The 20,323-nt window shown below is 39.3% G+C and overlaps 1 protein-coding gene, 1 non-coding gene and 1 pseudogene across 4 annotated transcripts in view; 1 reads left to right on the forward strand and 2 right to left on the reverse strand.

Moving 5' to 3' along the window:
- The window catches only part of SLC71A1 (solute carrier family 71 member 1), a 48,155-nt gene that overhangs the window by 13,107 nt on the left and 14,725 nt on the right, over positions 1-20,323 (reverse strand). The window contains exons 3-8 of one of the 3 annotated variants that reach the window (XM_002715838.6): positions 16,629-16,691; positions 15,619-15,746; positions 12,681-12,795; positions 7,914-8,132; positions 7,397-7,510; positions 6,483-6,554 (exon numbers count right to left, since the gene is read on the reverse strand). In XM_002715838.6, coding sequence (XP_002715884.1) covers positions 6,483-6,554; positions 7,397-7,510; positions 7,914-8,132; positions 12,681-12,795; positions 15,619-15,746; positions 16,629-16,691 — 711 coding nt within the window. Of the gene's footprint in view, positions 1-6,482; positions 6,555-7,396; positions 7,511-7,913; positions 8,133-12,680; positions 12,796-15,618; positions 15,747-16,628; positions 16,692-20,323 lie in introns of those variants that run through there. The other 2 variants (XM_089300297.1, XM_089300298.1) reach the window with 2 other exon arrangements.
- Positions 9,874-10,296, forward strand: LOC108177696 (large ribosomal subunit protein eL39 pseudogene; annotated as a pseudogene).
- LOC127493846 (small nucleolar RNA SNORA2/SNORA34 family) lies at positions 11,738-11,874 on the reverse strand. The gene has a single exon (XR_007924384.2). It is a non-coding gene; the product is annotated as a small nucleolar RNA SNORA2/SNORA34 family (small nucleolar RNA).

The raw sequence follows: 20,323 nt of genomic DNA on the forward strand, positions 1-20,323 counted from the left end.
AGCTCAGGCTACAGCCATTACTGCCTGAATTTATTAGATGCTCACAGTACCAATGATCAATTAAGTATGAAGTAGAACATAAGACCTTAACTTTCAATCCCTTAAGTGTCATTATAGTAAACGTTAGCCTGTGCTCTTCATTTAAATTTTAAAATGTTAGCAAATCTCAGCAATATATGAAATATATGAAAAAGATAATCATTGTCAGGCTGGATTTACCTCAGGAATACAAGGTTGGTTTAGCCTTTAAGAACTCTTCAAGAAATAATTAAAATCAGAGAAGAAATCAACAGGATTGAATCCAAAAAACATTACAAAAAATCAGCCAAACGAGGAGCTGGTTTTTTGAAAAAATGAATAAAATTGACACCCATTGGCCCAACTAACTAAAAAAAGAAGAGAAAAGACCCAAATCAATAAAATCAGAGATGAAAAAGGAAATGTAACAACGGACACCGCAGAAATAAAAAGAATCATCAGAAATTACTACAAGGACTTGTATGCCAGCAAACAGGGAAATCTATCAGAAATGGATAGATTCCTGGACACATGCAATCTACCTAAATTGAACCAGGAAGATATCGAAAACCTAAATAGACCCATAACTGAAAAAGAAATTGAATCAGTAATAAAGGCCCTCCCAACAAAGCAAAGCCCAGGACCAGAGGGATTCACTGCTGAATTCTACCAGACATTTAAAGAAGAACTAACTCAAATTCTTCTCAAACTATTCAGAACAATCAAAAAAAAGGGAATCCTCCCAAATTCTTTCAATGAAGCCAGCATCACCTTAATCCCTAAGCCAGAGAAAGATGCAGCAAAGAAAGAAAATTACAGACCAATATCCCTGATGAACATAGATGCAAAAATCCTCAATAAAATTCTGGCCAACAAAATACAACACCACATCAGAAAATTCATCCACCCAGACCAAGTGGGATTTATCCCTGGAATGCAGGGATGCTTCAATGTGCGCAAATCAATCAATGTGATACACTACATTAACAAACTGCAGAAGAAAACCCATATGATTATCTCATAGATGCAGAGAAAGCTTTCAATAAAATTCAACACCCTTTCATAATGAAAACTCTAAGGAAACTGGGTATAGAAGGAACATTCCTCAATACAATCAAAGCAATTTATGAAAAACCCATGGCCAGCATCCTATTAAATGGGGAAAAGTTGGAAGCATTTCCACTGAGATCTGGTACCAGACAGGGATGCCCACTCTCACCACTGCTATTCAATAGTTCTGGAAGTTTTAGCCAGAGCCATCAGGCAAGAAAAAGAAATTAAAGGGATACAAATTGGGAAGGAAGAACTCAAACTATCCCTCTTTGCAGATGATATGATTCTTTATTTAGGGGATCCAAAGAACTCTACTAAGAGACTACTGGAACTCATAGAAGAGTTTGGCAAAGTAGCAGGATATAAAATCAATGCACAAAAATCAAAAGCCTTAGTATACACAGGCAATGACAAAGGAGAGAAAGAACTGCTAAGATCAATCCCATTCATAATAGCCACAAAAACAATCAAATACCTTGGAATAAACTTAACCAAGGACGTTAAAAATCTCTACGATGAGAATTACAAAATCTTAAAGAAAGAAATAGAAGGATACCAAAAAATGGAAAAATCTTCCATGCTCATGGATTGGAAAATCAATATCATCAAAATGTCCATTCTCCCAAAAGCAATTTATAGATTCAATGCAATCCCAATCAAGATACCAAACACATTCTTCTCAGATCTAGAAAAACTGATGCTGAAATTCATATGGAGGTACAGGAGACCTCGAACAGCTAAAGCAATCCTGTACAACAAAAACAAAGCTGGAGGCATCACAATACCAGATTTCAGGGCATACTACAGAGCAGCTGTAATCAAAACAGCATGGTACTGGTACAGAAACAGATGGATAGACCAATGGAACAGAATAGAAACACCAGAAATCAACCCAAACATCTACAGCCAACTCATATTTGATCAAGGGTCCAAAACCAATCCCTGGAGCAAGGACACTCTATTCAATAAATGGTGCTGGGAAAACTGGATTTCCACCTGCAGAAGCATGACAAGACCCCTACCTTACACCTTACACAAAAATCCACTCAACATGGATTAAAGACCTAAATCTATGACCCGACACCATCAAATTATTAGAGAACGTTGGAGAAACCCTGCAAGATATTGGCACAGGCAAAGAGTTCCTGGAAAAGACCCTGGTGGCACAGGCAGTCAAAGCCAAAATTAACATTTGGGATTGCATCAAATTGAGAAGTTTCTGTACTGCAAAAGAAACAGTCAGGAGAGTGAAGAGACAACCGACAGAATGGGAAAAAATATTTGCAAAATATGCAACAGATAAAGGGTTAATAACCAGAATCTACAAAGAGATCAAGAAACTCCACAAAAACAAAACCAACAACCCACTCAAGAGATGGGCCAAGGACCTCAATAGACATTCTTCAAAAGAGGAAATCCAAATGGCCAACAGGCACATGAAAAAATGTTCAAGGTCATTAGCAATCAGGGAAATGCAAATCAAAACCACAATGAGGTTTCACCTCACCCCGGTTAGAATGGCTCACATTTAGAAATCTACCAACAACAGATGCTGGAGAGGATGTGGGGAAAAAGGGACATTAACCCACTGTTGGTGGGAATGCAAATTGGTTAAGCCACTATGGAAGTTAGTCTGGAGATTCCTCAGAAACCTGAATATAACCCTACCATTCAACTCAGCCATCCCACTCCTTGGAATTTACCCAAAGGAAATTAAATTGGCAAACAAAAAAACGTTCTGCACCTCAATGTTCACTGCAGCTCAATTCACAATAGCTAAGACCTGGAATCAACCTAAATGCCCATCAACAGTAGACTGGATAAAAAAATTATGGGACATGTACTCTATAGAATACTATACAACAGTAAAAAAAAAAAAAAAAAAAAATGAAATCCAGTCATTTGCAACAAAATGGAGGAATCTGGAAAACATCACGCTGAGTGAAATAAGCCAGTCCCAAAGGGACAAATATCATATGTTCTCCCTGATCTGTGACAACTAACCAAGCACCAAAAAGGAAACTATGAGAAACAGTGACTTGATCAGCCCTTGTCCTGATTGTTGATGAACAAGTTAATACTTTATCCCTTTTAGTATTTTTTTTGTTCTACTTTTTTTTTTTTTTTTGACAGGCAGAGTGGACAGTGAGAGAGAGAGAGACAGAGAGAAAGGTCTTAGTTTACCGTTGGTTCACCCTCCAATGGCCGCTGCGGCCGGCGCACCGTGCTGATCTGATGCCAGGAGCCAGGTACTTATCCTGGTCTCCCATGGGGTGCAGGGCCCAAGTACTTGGGCCATCCTCCACTGCACTCCCTGGCCACAGCAGAGAGCTGGCCTGGAGGAGGGGCAACCGGGACAGAATCTGGCGCCCCGACTGGGACTAGAACCCGGTGTGCCGGCGCCGCAAGGCGGAGGATTAGCCTAGTGAGCCACAGCGCCAGCCTTTTTGTTCTACTTAATACTACTGGTTGAACTCTGTAATTAATACACAATTATTCTTAAGTGTTGAAACTTAACTGAAAAGTGATCCCTGTTAAATATAAGAATGAGAATAAGAGAGGGAAGAGATGTACAATTCGGGACATGCTCAATCGGACTTAACCCAAATGGTAGAGTTAGAAATGTGCCAGGGGACTCCATTTCAATCCCATCAAGGTGGCATGTACCCATGCCATCTCACTTGTCCCAGTGATCAATTTCTGTTCACAATTGATCATAATGATAGGACTAAGAGTCAAACGGATCACATAAACAAGACTAGTGTCTGCAAATACTAACTGACAGAATAAAAAAGGGAGAGAATGATCCAACATGGGAAGCGAGATACACAGCAGACTCATAGAATGACAGATGTCCTAAACAGCACTCTGGCCTCAGAATCAGCCCTTAAGGCATGCGGATCTGGCTGAAAAGCCCATGAGAGTATTTCAGGCATGGAAAGCCAAGACACTCTGGGGAAAAAAACAACAACAACAACAACAACAAAAAAAAACAAAAAAAACCCACACACACCCTAAATGAAAGATCTCTGTGAGTGAGATCCCATTGGAAAGAACAGGTCATCAAAGAAGGAGGTACCTTTCTCTGAAGCGAGGAGAGAACTTCCACTTTGACCATGACCTTGTCTAAATAGGATCAGAGTCATTGAACTCAAAAGGCCTCCATAGCCTTGGCAACTCATGACAAGAGCCTAGGGTGATTACTGATGCAATAAACAAAGAGTGTTAATTTCTTAAGTCAACAACAGGAGTCACTGTGTACTTACTCCTCATGTAGGATCTTTGTCCTTAGTGTGCTGTACATTGAGATTTAATGCTCTAACTAGTACTCAAACAGTATTTTTCACTTTGTGTTTCTGTGTGGGTGCAAACTGTTGAACGCTTTACTTAATATTTGCTAAGTTGATCTTCTGTATATAAAGATAATTGAAAATGAATCTTGGTGTGAATGGAAGGGGAGAGGGAGCAGGCGAGGGGAGGGTTGCAGGTAGGAGAGAAGTTATGGGGTGGCAGGAAGCCACTGGAATCCTTAAGCTGTACTTTGGAAATGTATATTCATTAAATAAAAGTTTAAAAAAATATATAGCAACATAAAATAACAGCTGAAAAAACAAAAAACAGAACTCTTCAAATACGTTACTATTTTCATTTGTGTTACACATTAAAAAGGTGGTTTTTTAAAAAAGGATATTTTTATATCTAGGGATTTTCCTGAAAGGCAGAAATAAGTATCTTAGTGCAACGCTTCCTTAGATCAGGAATTTTCAGGATCAAACTAAACTTAGAAATTGTGCTAATACTGAATACCATGTACATGTACATGTGGAGACCTCGTGTATTATAGAATTTAAATTTGAACTTTATCACTAAACCCATGAAGAATTCATAAATGGTCGGACTTGTAGAAGGATTCTACCCCAAGAGACAGTGATCCAGCTGAGTCCAATCCATAAGCCTCTACCTTCTACTTCCTTCAAAGTAGAATAAAGGGCAGGCATTTAGCACAGCAGCTAAGATGACATTTAGGACACCTGGCCCTCATCAGAGTAGCTAAGCTGTCTCTCCTCCCAACTCTATCTTACTGCTAATGTGTACCACGGGAAACAAGAGGCACCGGTTCGGGTATTTGGTTCTCTGTCACCCACACTGGAGACCTAGATTGAGTTCTGGGCTCCTGGCTTCTGCCTGGTCCAACCTCGGTTACTGTAGACATTTAGGAAATGAACCAGCATATGAGAGATATCTTTTTGTACCTCTCTCTGTCCCTCTGGTTTTCAAATAAATTAAGCAAATTAAAACATTTTTTAAGCATTCAAAAAAGCAAAACGAACAAACAGGATGAATAAAAAAGTTGCAATCTGGGGCTGGCTCTGTGGTGTGGCAGGTATGGCTGCTGCCTGTGGTGTCGGCATCCCATATGAGTGCCAGTTCAAGTGCCAGCTGATCCACTTCCAATCCAGCTCTCTGCTGTGGCCTGGGAAGGCAGTGAAAGATGGCCCAAGACCTTGGCCCTCTGCCCCCTGCATGAGAGACCCAGAAGAAGCTCCTGGCTCCTGGCTTTGGATCAGTGCAGCTCTGCCTGTTGCAGCCATTCTGGGGAGTGAACCAGTAAACAGAAGACCTCTCTTTCTCTGTCTCTCTGTAACTCTGCCTTTCAAATAAATGAAAATAAATGTTTAAAAAAAAAAAAGAAGTTGCAATCTAGTAGAGTGGATCTAAGGCAGGAAAAAATTTAACTCAGAGTAGATCAAAGAGTCTGGAAAAAACCACCACCTCTTGGACTTCATATCCTAACACTCTCTTGCTTGTTCCTCCACTACAGCCATACTGGTCCCCTTGCTGTTTCTTACATATTCCAGGTAAAGTTTCTCCTAAGGTTTTATTTCTGTTCCTCTAGAAATTACCATAGCTTACTCCTTATACCTATGGTCTCTGTTCAAAGGGCACCTTGTACCACCAAGGCCTTCCCAGTATCCCCACCTTTGTCCACATAAAGCAACACCTTGCCCCCTAGCTATACTCCCCAAACTTTTTCTCTGGAGTTCTCATTCTCATTATACCCTTATCTTTTACACTGGTCTCTTATTATGTCTTACCTCACTCAGTGTAAACTCTGTAACGGCAGGAATTTAGTTAAGTCCATTGCTATATGCCCAGAGCTTGATACAAAAGATACGCAATGAATGGTTGTTGCATGAATGAACCAACAGAACAAGTGAGCATGAGTTACAGCATGCTTCAACACATGTCAGTCCCAAAAATATTAGCAATGTTAATACTGAGCTCTGACCCTACAAACCTCAGACTCCTGACTATGGTGATTCCTCAAAAGATACCCTCACTCCATGAGGTCCCACCTGGATGGCCAGCCAGGGTCACCCTCTATGAATCACTCTAAAATAGAAACTCACCTGTGCAATAATGGAAAGAATGCCAAGGACTGCTATAAATGCTGCAACGCTTTCTGGTGAAAATTTCATTATCTACAAAGTTTCCAGAAAAAATAAAATTAAAAGAAGTACAAAAATACAATATTAATTCAACTACTTATATATTAACATGAAATGGGCTAGAAAACACACTTCTAAACACAAAATTTTAATTCCCACTTAATTCAATCTTAACTCATATTTATAAACAAAAAATTCTTTGGAGGAAATATGAGTCTTAACATACTAAAAATATCTAGGTCCCTTAGTTTGCTTAGACTAAATTTGCAGGCAATTTTCAAGAACTCAGGATCGTTTTACAAACAACTACTGCAGTATACTATGCTTTTTACAGGCATTTTAAAGGCCAGATCTTCGCCAACTAAGATTCATGTCCAGTAGAGAAAACAAAGGTGCTTCTGCTCTCCTTTTGGATAGCTGCTCTACCCATATGAAGGGTCTTTAAAAAGTTCACAGAAAACACACGTTATGAAAAAACCATGGGCTGCTTCCAAAAATTTTTGCACCAAAATTAACATCTTTAATTCCACCCTCCACAAACTTTATGGAGGTACTTCAGTATATGCTCTACTCTAAGTTACAAAGAAACTAGAGCAGGTGAATGAGTTAAAATATCTCTTCAACTCTAGGCAACAAACTCAAAACATCCCATCAGGAAAGCTCTTTTTGCCTCAGCTGAAAATTTTAACATACAAAATAAACGCCCCCAAAAGAAATGCATAAGGAACTCAGTCACAGTAAATAAGAGGTTTAAGTCTAGGGGGCTGTTTACAAAATGGTATACATTCTCCTGATTGTAACTCTCAAAAGTATATATTTGTATTACGGCACTATGCAAGGAAAGAATAGTTCATATTCGAAGAATAGGATTTTACCTGTCTGAGGTATAAAAAAAAGCTGGAATATTGGCCTGCCTCCGGTAGGTAGGAGAGAAACACGGTAATGCAGATTAGCAGCACTATGGAATCCTGGCCCACTTTTTTTAAGGACTACAACAAGAAAGAGAATGATGTAAGATCTTATATCAAAAACACTGACCTATTATTAGAAATAGACAAATCCTTTTGGCAGTGTACACATAGCTGGTTGTCTCTTCATTTACTGCATCTTCCCCAAACTATTCCAAAAAGTATTTCAAAATGTCAGTGTGTGTGTATGTATATATATCCTTAAAGAAGCTTTCCCCAGGGTTGGAGCAGGGGCAGGAGGGGAGGGTGGGAAGTATTACTGTGCTCCTAAATCTATAAATATGAAATACATGAAATTTGTTCACCTTAAAAAATTAAGAAAAAGAAGATGCTTTCCTCAAAGAAACTTCCATGACAAAGTATTAATGCTTCACTGAATCATGTGTTCACTTTTGTCAAGGAGAAGAGAGAAGTGGGAACTTACTGCAAAAGGATCAGCCTGCTCCCAGGAAATGGGCGCGCCCCACGATGCTGGTCGCATCTTCTCAGGCAATGACTCTGGCACGGCAACAAGGATAAAACAAATATCTAGCAAAGCTATTGCTGTAGCTAACACCACCACTAAACTGTCCCCATATACTCGTCCAAGGTAAGCTCCAATTGCAGGGCTGGTGACTAAACTTGCAGCAAATGTTGCTGAAACCTGTAATAAATTAAGAGTAGACAGGAAGAGGTTAGTCAGGGCATGTGACTCCTTGCCTTCACCACTGCAGAACTCCTATCAGAAGCCTCACCAGGTCAGAGCCTGGCTATACCTCATTTTCCTCTTCCCACAGGGGCTACTTTGCTTATACTCTTCTTTTGCAAAAAGATAAAATTAGTCTTGCCCAAAAAAATATGAAACAGCCTATGGGGACAGTGGCTTAAAGTAATGTTGCAGCACTTGATAAAATAAATTCTACTGACAAATTCATGGGTCAAATTTAAAAAAAGGAAAAGGGAAAAAACTTTCAGTTGAGAAAGGGTTGGAGGCGGGTACCATCCAAAAGCAAACTGCCTGACTATCCTTCATGTTAATTCTCATGCACCTCCACAAAGCTTTATTGTTCTCTGTGAAAGAAGTCTAAAAACCACTGCTCAAAGAAAATCTCAATTCATTATGACTTCCCCAATAACAAAAGTAAATTCAATGGATGCTGCTACACAGGCGGGCTGCTTGAGATAAGTCTCAGAAAATCTGAGATTTTTCTTCACACCACTAGTGGAATAGGTCTGGCACTGTGGTACAGTGGGTTAAGGCATTGCGCAACAGCAGCATCCCATAATTGGGTGGCAGTTCAAGTCCAGCTGCTCTACTTCCGAACCACGTCCATGCAAATGTGCCTGAAAAACCACTGATGATGGCCCAATTACGTGGGCCCTGCTACCCACGTAGGAGATCAGGATGGAACTCCAGGCTTCTGGTTTCAGCCTGGCCCAGCCCAGCTGTTGTAGCCATTTGGGGAGTGAATCTGCTGATGGAAGATCACTCTCCCTTTCTCCCTGTTACACCTACAAATGGTAAATAAATATTTTTTTAAAAAAGATTTATTTATTTATTTAAGACTTATTTATTTGAGAGGCAGAGCCACAGAAAGAGAGGAGGAGAGACAGAAAGGTCTTCCATCCACTGGTTCACTCCCCAAATGGCCACATGGCCAGAGCTGGGCTGATCTGAAGCCAGGAGCTTCTTCTGGGTGTTCCAAGTGGGTGCACGGGCCCAAGCACTTGGGCCATCTCCCACTGCCTTTCCAGGTCATAAGCAGAGAACTGGATTGGAAGAGGAGCAGTCAGGAAATGAACCAGTGCCCATATGGGATGCTGGCACCACAGGCAGAGGCTTAGCCTACTACACCACAGTGCAGGCCCCAACTCTTTAAAAAAAGTGATGCTGAGCCCTAACACAAAACTGAACATGGTCATCTTTGCAGGTGACAGATTTGAGAAGAATGAGATATCAGATACCAGGCATTAAGAACATCTCTAAAACTGTGGGAGTACTTGCAAGCTTGGATGAAGACAAAAGGTTACAATAGAAAGGACACAGGTAGAGAAAATCTGTCAACCCGACTTTTCTGACCTAATGGACAAATAGCAGCAGATTTGACAACAGGTCAAACCACACTCTTCAGAGGATAATTAGAAATTAATTTAACTTTATTCTGTTTCTATGCCATTTTAAACTTTTGGATGGAGGATTTAAATTACACGAGTGCTTCATTTGCAACTGTTTCTCAGTAACTAAGACAAAAAAATCTGTCTTCAAAGGTCAATTATTTGAACAGATACATAAAATCCTCATTAAACATTCAGCTATAGCAAAGGTCCCTCAACTGTTCAATGGATAACAAAACGTAGTGTATCTTGTACAACAAAATTCTACATAGCAATGAAACACTGATTTATAGTATCTCAAAAGTTTATGTTAAAGGAAAGAAGCTACACACAAATGATTACATTTTGTAATGAAATTTCTAGCAAAAATGCTTTTTTCTTCTTTCCTCTGCCATCCTGACTCTTTCTTGCCATGTCTTCTCAGAAGACCTTTAAAATCAAGAGGTTCCTGGCCAAAAAAACAAAAACAAAACCGCCCTATCCCACAATGGATTCGGATGAAAACTGGTAATAAAATCAGGTGTAACTCCAAGAGGAGACATTGGAGAAGAACCAAGCTGGGTCTATAAGGAATTGCACTTGAATGGCACACACATTTCTGCTGTCTCAATGTCACTATCACCACATCAAGCTGAAGATGTCACCATCATCTGGACAACTGGACATGTTTGATTAGGGCTATGACCAGTGGGCTGGTTCAGTAATAAATATGTGAACTTTTGAACTGCTAAAAAAAAAAAAAAAAGGCAGGTGCCTGCCCAAGGTCAGAGTGAAGGGAGAATGGAAGGCAAATGGACCCAAAAGAACTCTTTGGGCTGATGGATATATTCTAAAACTGGTGGAATTTTGTTATGGCAGTTCCAGCTATGGTCTGAGAGAGACCTGGTCGGAGCAGAGCTCTGGCACTTGTGAGGGATCAGAGCAATGACTCTTATGCTGACAGTGAGGCATCTCAGGGAGTTCAGAGATCACATTTGCAAAATAGTGCGCTAAGATTTGACCACAGTACAGGTATTTCATATCATTTCCCTCCTCCTCAATTCTCCCCACCCCATTCCTTCTGGACAGAAAGAGGACCACAAAGATAGCTTTCCTCCCTGCCTTTACCTATATCCATATTATTTCTAGAAGACTCAAGTGGCCATTTGCCAGAAAATACCTTTAATACATAAAGCCACCAGGCTTTGTGTATTAAAATTGATAATTTAAAATTTAAAATTGCTGGGGCCAGCGCTGTGGTGCAGCAGGTTAACGCCCTGAGCCTGAAGCGCTGGCACCCCATATGGGTGTTAGTTCGAGACCCGGCTGCTCCACTTCCAATCCAGCTCTCTGCTATGGCCTGGGAAAGCAGAAGATGGCCCAAGTCCTTGGGCCCCTGCACCTGCATGGGACAGAGACCCAGAAGAAGCTCCTGGCTTTGGATTGGCGCAGCTCCGGCCGTTGCATCAAATTGGTGAGTGAACCATCGGGTGGAAGACCCCCCCCACACACACTCTCTCTCTGCCTCTCCTCTGTGTAACTCTGACTTTCAAATAAATAAATAAATCTTTTAAAAAAATTTAAAATTGCTAATTTTAAAACTCTGGCTAGGACAAAATAAACTACTTCAATCAGAAAAACCCCAAAACTGGATTGTAGTGATGGCTGCTCAACTGTATAACTTCACTAAAATTCACTGAACTACATATGTAAATTTTATTATGTAAACTTTACCTCAATAAAGCTATTTTTAAAAATATTGGTTATCATCAGTTTATGATTCAATGTTCTAAGTTTGCAAGTGAAATACTTAGTTTTGCAAATAGATTCCCGTAGGTATTTTCCTCTGGAAAGTCTGATCCTGTAAACCTTTGTCAGAGTCCTTTGAATCAAAGCTCACAGTGTCTTGTACAACCAAAATTCAGCCTTTATTTGGTCCAGATTTATCAAAATTTGTTTGTCCCATATTTGCTGAACACATCACTTATTCCTTTGAAGCTATCTAAATAATCTGTATATTAGGGTGCCTATGACAGCCATTATAATCCTAGATTTGATAGACAACAGACTGTACTAGATTACTCAGTAGACAAAAACAGTGGTCAGGGGGTTGGCAAACCCTGCAAGTGCAGCAAATCTACCTAAGAATGGCTTAATTAATTAATCAGTTATTTTTGCTGTTTCTTCCCAATGTATTGACCATTAAATTTCCGAAGTTCTGAAACAGTCAACAGACCTCAGAAAGACATTTCTTTAGGCTCCTGCTTGAAACCGACAGCTTCAGCAAAATGCTGGTCTTGATTCAGGGCCAAGGCTTTTCACGTTTTTAAAGTGTCATAAACACACTTTGACATGCATAAGCAACAGAATAGGACAGGCCCTCGTCCATGGCCAACAAAGCCACAGAAAAGGTTCGCAGTCCTGAGCTAGATATTAGCTTCTTGTATTGCAGATTAGACATCAAGTATTGAAGAGCAATTATTTTAATTTGTGATATACTAAGTCCTTATTTTTAGAATTCTGTTAAAAAGAACTCTACACGATGAAACACTATAATTTTAATGCTGACATGTAACTTATAAATACTTCCTCAACAGAAAGTATCAAAACTTTACATGGTTTTGTACTTAAAATTTTCTTTGAATATTTAGTTATTTGAAAAGCAGAGTGACCAAGAGGGAATGAGAGATCTTCAACTGCCTGGTTTACTTCCCAAATGGTTGTAAAAGCCAGGTCTGGGCCAGGCAGAAGCCAGGGGCCAGGAATTCTCCCGGTATCCCACAGGGATGGCAGGAGCCCAAGGACTTGGGCCATCTTCCTCTGCTTTCCCAAGCACAATAACAGGGAGCTGGATCAGAAGCAGAGCAGCTTGGATGAAAACTGGCACCCATGAGATGCGGACATTGCAAGCAGTGGCTTAAGCTGCTGTGCCACAATGCTGGCCCCCGAAATTTTTTTTTAAAGGGACCAATTTTATTTCTAAAATGCACTTTAGGCAAAAAGAAAAAAAAATTCACAAAAATCTTATAATGCAAATATTTATAACTGCTCATAAGGACTATTTTTAAAGCAAGGTCTTTTTCAGCAGATACAAAAAGTACAGAATAAACACACATACCAATCCATAAGCCATACTTCTTTCATGCTCTTGGGTTATATCCGCTACATAAGCAAATACCACGGAGAAAGTCACTGCAAAAACCCCAGAAACAGAGATAACAGCAAAGTACCACCTAGGAATGACATAAACAAAAAAAAAAAAATGGATACAACAATTACTGCTACTTTAATCTTGCTTTCCTTCAGTAAGTTAGAGTAATAGCTCATTTCAGCCAACAGCTTATTAGGACAGTTCACGGTTTTAGGCAATTCTTTTACCCAACTGTGGAATTCTTAAGTAGTTTTGATGCTGTTTGTACTGACAACAAACTAAAATTATTATAATACATCGATTATTATTTGTCACCAAAGTATGATATAAAAAACAAATTCAGTAGACAAAACTCAGGAACAAGTTACTCTGAATTTATTTTGAACCTATATACAGAAACTGGATATTTTCCTTCAGTTATCTACAGCTCTTCAAATGCTGGCAAACTCAAGTCCAAGCAAGGAGGAAACCTCTATAGGTTCATAAAATTAAAAGACGACAACTACTATACAAAATGAACAAAAGCAGTTTTTAAAGTAAACTATATTGTACCACGGAAGATTCAAAAATACCTGGCTGGCAAAAAGAAGCTTCTATGGTAACGTGGAGGTTTAATTTTTAAAATTCATGTTCAGGCGTGAGTATCATGGCACAGCAGGCTGAGCTGTCACTTGGGATTCCTGCATCTCACATCAGAGTTCCTAGGATCAAGTCCCACCGTCACCTCTAATGCACCTGGGAGGCAGCCCATGAGAGCTAAAGTACTTGAGTCCCACAGGGAAGAACCAGATCGAGTTCCTAGTTCTTTGCTCAGCCTGGGTCAGCCTTGGGCTGTTGCGGGCATTTGAGGAAGGTATAATCAGAATGAACTCCCCTTTTTTAAATTTTGACAGACAAATAGAGACAAATCTTCCATCTACTGGTGGCCTAGGATCTGAAAACTCAATCAGGTCTCCCAAACAGGTGGCAAGGACCTGATTACTTGAACCACCACCTGCTGCCTGCCAGGATACCCATTAGTAGAAATCTAGAATTGGGATGGAGCCAGGACAAATCTAGACACTCTGATAAGGAATGCAGGTGTCCCAAGCAATATATTAACTGCTAAGCCAAATGCCTTTCTCTGAGTTTTCAAAACATCATTCTACCAGGATTTTGTTGCTACTAGAATTTTTCCAACACACAGCTTTCCAAAATAAATTCTTTGTTCATTCCCTAGATTGCTTTGGTTAAGATTTCATCTGGATCAGTAGCATTTACCAAGGGCTTGGTCTTTATCCTGACGAGGAGCAGCTTACTATTTTATTCTTTTTAGTATTTTCTTTTTCTACTTAATACAATTAATTGAACTCTTAACTTAGAATTATTCTTAGGTGTTTAAATCCAATTGAAAATTGATCCCTGGGGCCGGTGCCATGGCACACTAGGTTAATCCTCTGCCTGCAGCACTGGCATCACATATGGATGCCGGTTCTAGTCCCAGTTGCTCCTCTTCCAGTCCAGCTCTCTGCTGTGGCCTGGAAAGCAGTGGAGGATGGCCCAAGTCCTTGGGCCCCTGCACCCACATGGGAGACCGGGAGGAAGCACCTGACTCCTGGCTTCAGATCAGTGCAGCTCTGGCCGTTGCAGCCAACTTAGGGAGTGAACCAAAGGAATGAAGACCTTTCTCTCTCTCTCTCTCTCTCTCTCTCTCACACACACACACACACACACACACACACACACTGTAACTCTGCTTGCCAAATAAATAAAAAATCTTAAAAAATTTTTAAAAAAAGAAAACAAAAAGAAAATTGATCCCTGTTAAAAATAAGAGTGGGAATAAGAGAGGGAGGAGATGTACAGTTTGGCACACGTTCCCTTGGACTTACCCTTAACGGAAAAGCTAAAAACTTGCCATGGGACTCCAAATCCTATTAAGTGGGCAGTTACCAATGCCATCTTACTAGTTAAAGTGATCAGTTTAAGTTCATAACTGATCATAAAAATAGGAATAAGTATCAAAGGGATCACATAAATAAGACCAAGTATCTGCTAATAATAATAGAATTAAAAAGGAGAGAAGGATCCGACTTGGGAAGCAGGACACACAGCAGACTCAGAATGACAAACACTCTAAACAGCACTCTGGCCTCAGAATCAGCCCTTAAGGCTTTTGAACCTGGCTAAAATGCCCATGAGAGCATGTCAGACACAGAAACCCAGACACTGTGGCAAAAAAAAAATGGCCTATATAAAAGATCTCTGGGAGTGAGATCCTGGTGGAAAGAAGGGGCCATCAAAGAAGGAGGCACCTTTCTCTGAAGAGAGGACAGAATTTCCACTTTGATTATGGCCCTGTCTCAATAATGGCAGAGTTTGTGGACTCAAGAAGCTTTTAGCCCTGGCAGCCCATGACAAGAGCCTTGGGTGGTCACTGATGTCATAAATAAGAGTGTCAATTGTTAAATCAACAACAGGAATCACTGTGCACTTGCTCCCCATGTAGAACCTCTGTCCTTAATGTGCTGTACTATGAGAATTAATGGTAAAACTAGTGTTCAAACAGTACTTTATACTTTGTGTGTTTGTGTGGGTGCAAGCTGTTGAAATCTTTACTTAGTATAGAGTTGATCTTCTGTATATACAGATAATTAAAAATGAATCTTAATGAAGAATGGGATGGGAGAGGAAGTTAAAGGTTAGTGATCTTTATGCTAACAGTAGTTACCTAGTTCTAATTTTTATGAAGTACTACTCAACTATTATATTTTTAGGGGCCTTCTTTATCTGTGTCAAATAATAAATGCATTAGAAAAATAAAATTAAAACCTACATAGAAAAGATGGACCAAAAAAGTGAAATAAAGGAGTATCAGAAAGCAGTTAACAGATATTTTGCTGATAAAAAGTGAATATGCACGTACCATGGGCTGATCTTCATTAAGGGAATTGGGGCACATGTGAAAAATACTGTTAGCAGCAGGAACGATTTTCGGCCCCAAACATCAGAAAGAGCACCAATAAGCGGGGCACTGAGGAATGACAACAAACCCTATAAAAACATAAATGGAAGAAAATTCATCCTGTACATCCATGAGCCTAAGACAGATAACTTTACTCCCCTAGAAGATATGGAAACACATATTTTCTAAAAATATACAGTCACTAAAATTTAGATAGATAACATTTCTATTTTACATACAAATTAAAAATTTCCTCAGAGGGTCAAGAATTGTCTGCAGGGCTCTGGCTGGGTATTATGCACACTCTAGTGAACTCTCAATCAAAATACCCAACATCAGCAATTCTAGGAATATCATATGATTATCTGTTTTTATACCTAAAAGATAATTATCTTACAAAATTTGTTGATCAAACTGAATCAAGAGCAAAAGATTTACATACAACACTTATAATTACAACTTACACATTCTTGTAGATTTATAAAATCATTGAGATCTCTGAACACAGGAAGTACCTATTGTAACAGTTGGCTACGTTTGAGTCAAATCATACTTAAAAGTCCCGGTTGCCCCTCTTCCAGGCCAGCTCTCTGCTGTGGCCAGGGAGTGCAGTGGAGGATGGCCCAAGTGCTTGGGCCCTGCACCCCATGGGAGACCAGGAGAAGTACCTGGCTCCTGCCATCGGATCAGCGCGGTGCGCCGGCCGCAGCGGCCATTGGAGGGTGAACCAACGGCAAAAGGAAGACCTTTCTCTCTGTCTGTCTCTCACTGTCCACTCTGCCTGTCAAAACAAAACAAAACAAACAAACAAAAAAAAGAAAAAAAAAACTCAGTCTAAAAGGTACTAAATAATGCTCCCAAATACGCTGTTATAAAAATTAACTTAGTTTATCAGTCCACTAACTAATCAATCGAATTATATATACATACACACATATACAAATATATATACATTAAAAAATACATCTTACTTTTACTCCTTGAATTAGGCCATTCATCAGAAATGTATGTTTAGGGAAAGTTTCATGTAATACCTAAATAAAAATCATATGCTACATTTTAGTCTTAGAAACATTTGTACATTTGTATTTTCAAACATGTCTTCATAAAAATTACATTTCATATAAATTTTCAGATTTGCATGGCAGCACGCATGCATATGAGCAATTGTTAATATCAAACATCTACATGGCACTATGTTATACAGTACTAAACTGGGTATTTCACATGTCATTTAATTCCTTTTAACAACCCTATTATAAAACTGATACACACAGATGTTCAATACCTTATCCAAGGTCACACTGCCAATAAGTGGTAAATCTGAAACTGAACCCAGGTCCTCAGACTTGTTACTTTCCACATATAAATCAACTTTCAATAGATTAAGAGAATAGGGAATTTTTAATCACCATTAAGCAAATCTAGAAAGATTACTTGTACACACACACACACACACACACAATCTAATCTATAAAAATGTATAACAAAGTTATTTTATTCTTTCCACAGCCTGTTCTTAAACCACATTGCATCAATTTATTCACTGTGCAACATGTAAATCACTGGGAACTCATTGGTTGAAAAGGCAACTGAATGGAAAGGCAATTGGTGGTATCAGAAGATGGTGCGGACTCTGAAGAGGTAGAGCCCAATGAGAGGTTCTTGGATCCATAGGAAAGTGCCCTCAAAAGGGCCTGTTAGACCCTCTTCCTTTTTCTGCTTCCTGGTTCAAAATATAACCACTTGGTCCTCTACATGGTGCCACCATTGCTATTTGAGCCATAAGGTATGGCAGGTGAGGGGTAGCCATGTCATAGAGGCTGTACTACACCATCTGGACTTCAGACTCTAAAACTGTGCACCAAATAAACCTCTTCTTCATAAGTAGACCATGTCAGGTATTTTGTAATAGTGATGCAAAGATGACTAGTACAAATCATAAACAAATTCTAACACATTATAAATTAGATCATATTATCACTCTACAGATGAGGCAACTGAATTCTTGTTTAACATAGAAGCCAATGCTTCTATTATGCAATGCTGTCTCAGTAACAACAATACAGTGCCAACGTGGGGAGTAAGAAACGTGGAGAAGTCTCCTCTGTAGGAAGAAACACTACACTAAGTGTACTTTCAGAAATCTTCCAAGAACCATCTGAGAATGATCGGGATTGCCTGCTTCAGTTACTCCTCTGTCAGTAACTAGAAATTTAACAAAATTTAACCCTGTGTAAGTACAAATAAGGAAAATTAGAAATAAAATGTCCACCAAAGAGGGGACCAGCATTGTGGCGGAACAGGTAAAGCTGCTGCCTCTGGTGCTGGCATCCCATACGGGCACTGGTTCACGTTCTGGCAGTTCCACTCTAGATCCATTTCCCTGCTAGTGGCCTGGGAAAGCAGCAGAAGATAGTCCAAGTGCTTGGGCCCCTGCACCCATGTGGATCAGAAAGAAGCTCCTGGCTCTGGCCTAGACTAGCCCTTGCTGTTGCAGCCATTAGGGGAGTAAATAAGTGGATGAAAGGTCTCTGTTTCTCCTTCTCAATATATAATTATTTCAAATAAATATATATATTTTATATTACAAAAAAAGAAAATATAAGGACATTGCAAAAAGCTGACAGAAAATGGAATTCAAAGATAAACTTATTTTGGTACAAAAATCTTTTAAAATTATGCATACATGGTGCCTTCAAAATTTCATCGAAAATGTGTGACAGTTATAAAGACTATACATAAATTCCAAAATATTTTTGCATCAAAATAAACCTTTCAATTCCATTTTTTTCCAAGAACTTTTTGGTATATCATGGATATATCCTGAAAAATGAACTAATAAACAAGACTTTGTGACTAAATAACTGAACCCTTTCCTTGTTCTTGAAGAAGATAAATCTCCCTTTGTCAGCTGGAAAAAAAATCTGTACCAGAGTTACATAAAAAGCCAACATAATTAAAAAATATAAACTAGAAGTAAATTTTAAAAAGTTATTTCAAATCCTGATGAGAAATTATGGAATTCTCACTTAAAACTTTTTTGACCCCTTCTTAACAATTTATCCACATTTTAATCCTATTTAGCTGGAGGTGGACTGCCCAATAAACCTCAACTATGTATGGTCACTAATTTACTAGCATTTCCCGAAACACTGAGCATAGGTGTCAAAAGAGCCTACGTTCAAATATACTTTATCACAGCAGCAACTGAGTTTTTAATATTTTCCATGCTCAGTTTCTTTGCCTATATTTCCAGGCTAACAACTCACTCATACATGGTTGAAAAGATTATTAATATGCTGAGGACGATGTCTAGGCCCTTTGTAACACAACACAAACACTGCTTACTATTACAAAGCTTAATCACTTAAATGACAAAGGTGATGATGTGACAGATTTATATGCTAAACTGATGATAAACAGTGCATCTGAACATTAGGAAACCTATTATAAAGTCATGAGACCACAAAGTTATTACAGCCCTTGACAACAGGTTATTACAATAATCCGTAGTTTGAATATCATGGATTTGCACCATCTGAAAAAATTCCAAATCACTGTACTTGGATTATTATTAAGGCAGAAAATGTGTAAACATTTTTGGAAGATTTCCATAAAAAACAAGTAAACTTCAAAAAGCGTATTTTAAAATCCTACATTTCAATTATTTTATTTTTTTAAAATGGACTTGATCCCTTTTATTTTTTTAAAAGATTTATTTATTTGCTTGAAAGTCAGAGTTACAGAGGCAGAGGCAGAGGCAGAGGTAGAGGCAGAGAGAGATCTTCTATCCACAGGTTAACTCCCCAGATGGCTGTAAAGGCGGGAACTGCGCTGACCTGAAGCCAGAAGCCAGGAGCTTCTTCTGGGTCTCCCACAAGGGTGCCGGGGCCCAAGGACTTGAGGCATCTTCCACTGCTTTCTCAGGCCATAGCAGAGAGCTGATCAGAAGTGGAGCAGCCCAGACTGGAACCGGTGCCCATGTGGGATGCCAGCACTGCAGGAGACAACTTCACCTGCTAAACCACAGCGCTGGCCCCTTCAATACACCCCCTTCAATTATTTTTAAAAGCAATTTATGTAGAACTGATGATCTGTTACAGGTCAGTGAACTGTACTTTTTTAAAAAGGAAATAACCATAATCAAAACACACTCAAACTGGCATTTTTATAATTATGTCAGTTACTTAGGGAATTATTTTAATGTGCAATGCACTGTTATTATGAAGGCTTTCTTTTCTTCTGAATCCTGTGCTCATGAATATGCCCTTTACATGAAAAATAACTGTGAGACATTTATTTTAGGCATATACAATAATGACTATGTAGCTGAAATGAATATGCCAAGAAATATGGATTACATGTTCTTAAGACTCGCTCAATCTACTTAGATAATCATCCAATTTTTCTAGAAACAACCTTTTTGTATAAGCTTTCTTTGTATGACAATGACCAAGCTCATGAAAATGTAAGAAAGTATATTGCTTTAAAATTCTGTTCATAGGGGCCGGCGCCATGGCTCACTTGGTTAATCCTCCGCCTGTGGCGCCGGCATCCTATATGGGCACCGGGTTCTAGTCCTGGATGCTCCTCTTTCAGTCCAGCTCTCTGCTGTGGCTCGGGAGGGCAGTGGATGATGGCCCAAGGACTGCACCCGCATGGG

This window comes from Oryctolagus cuniculus, chromosome 7, assembly GCF_051225735.1.
Source record: "Oryctolagus cuniculus isolate XC-2025 breed Fujian yellow rabbit chromosome 7, ASM5122573v1, whole genome shotgun sequence".
NCBI classification, from domain to species: Eukaryota; Metazoa; Chordata; class Mammalia; order Lagomorpha; family Leporidae; genus Oryctolagus; species Oryctolagus cuniculus.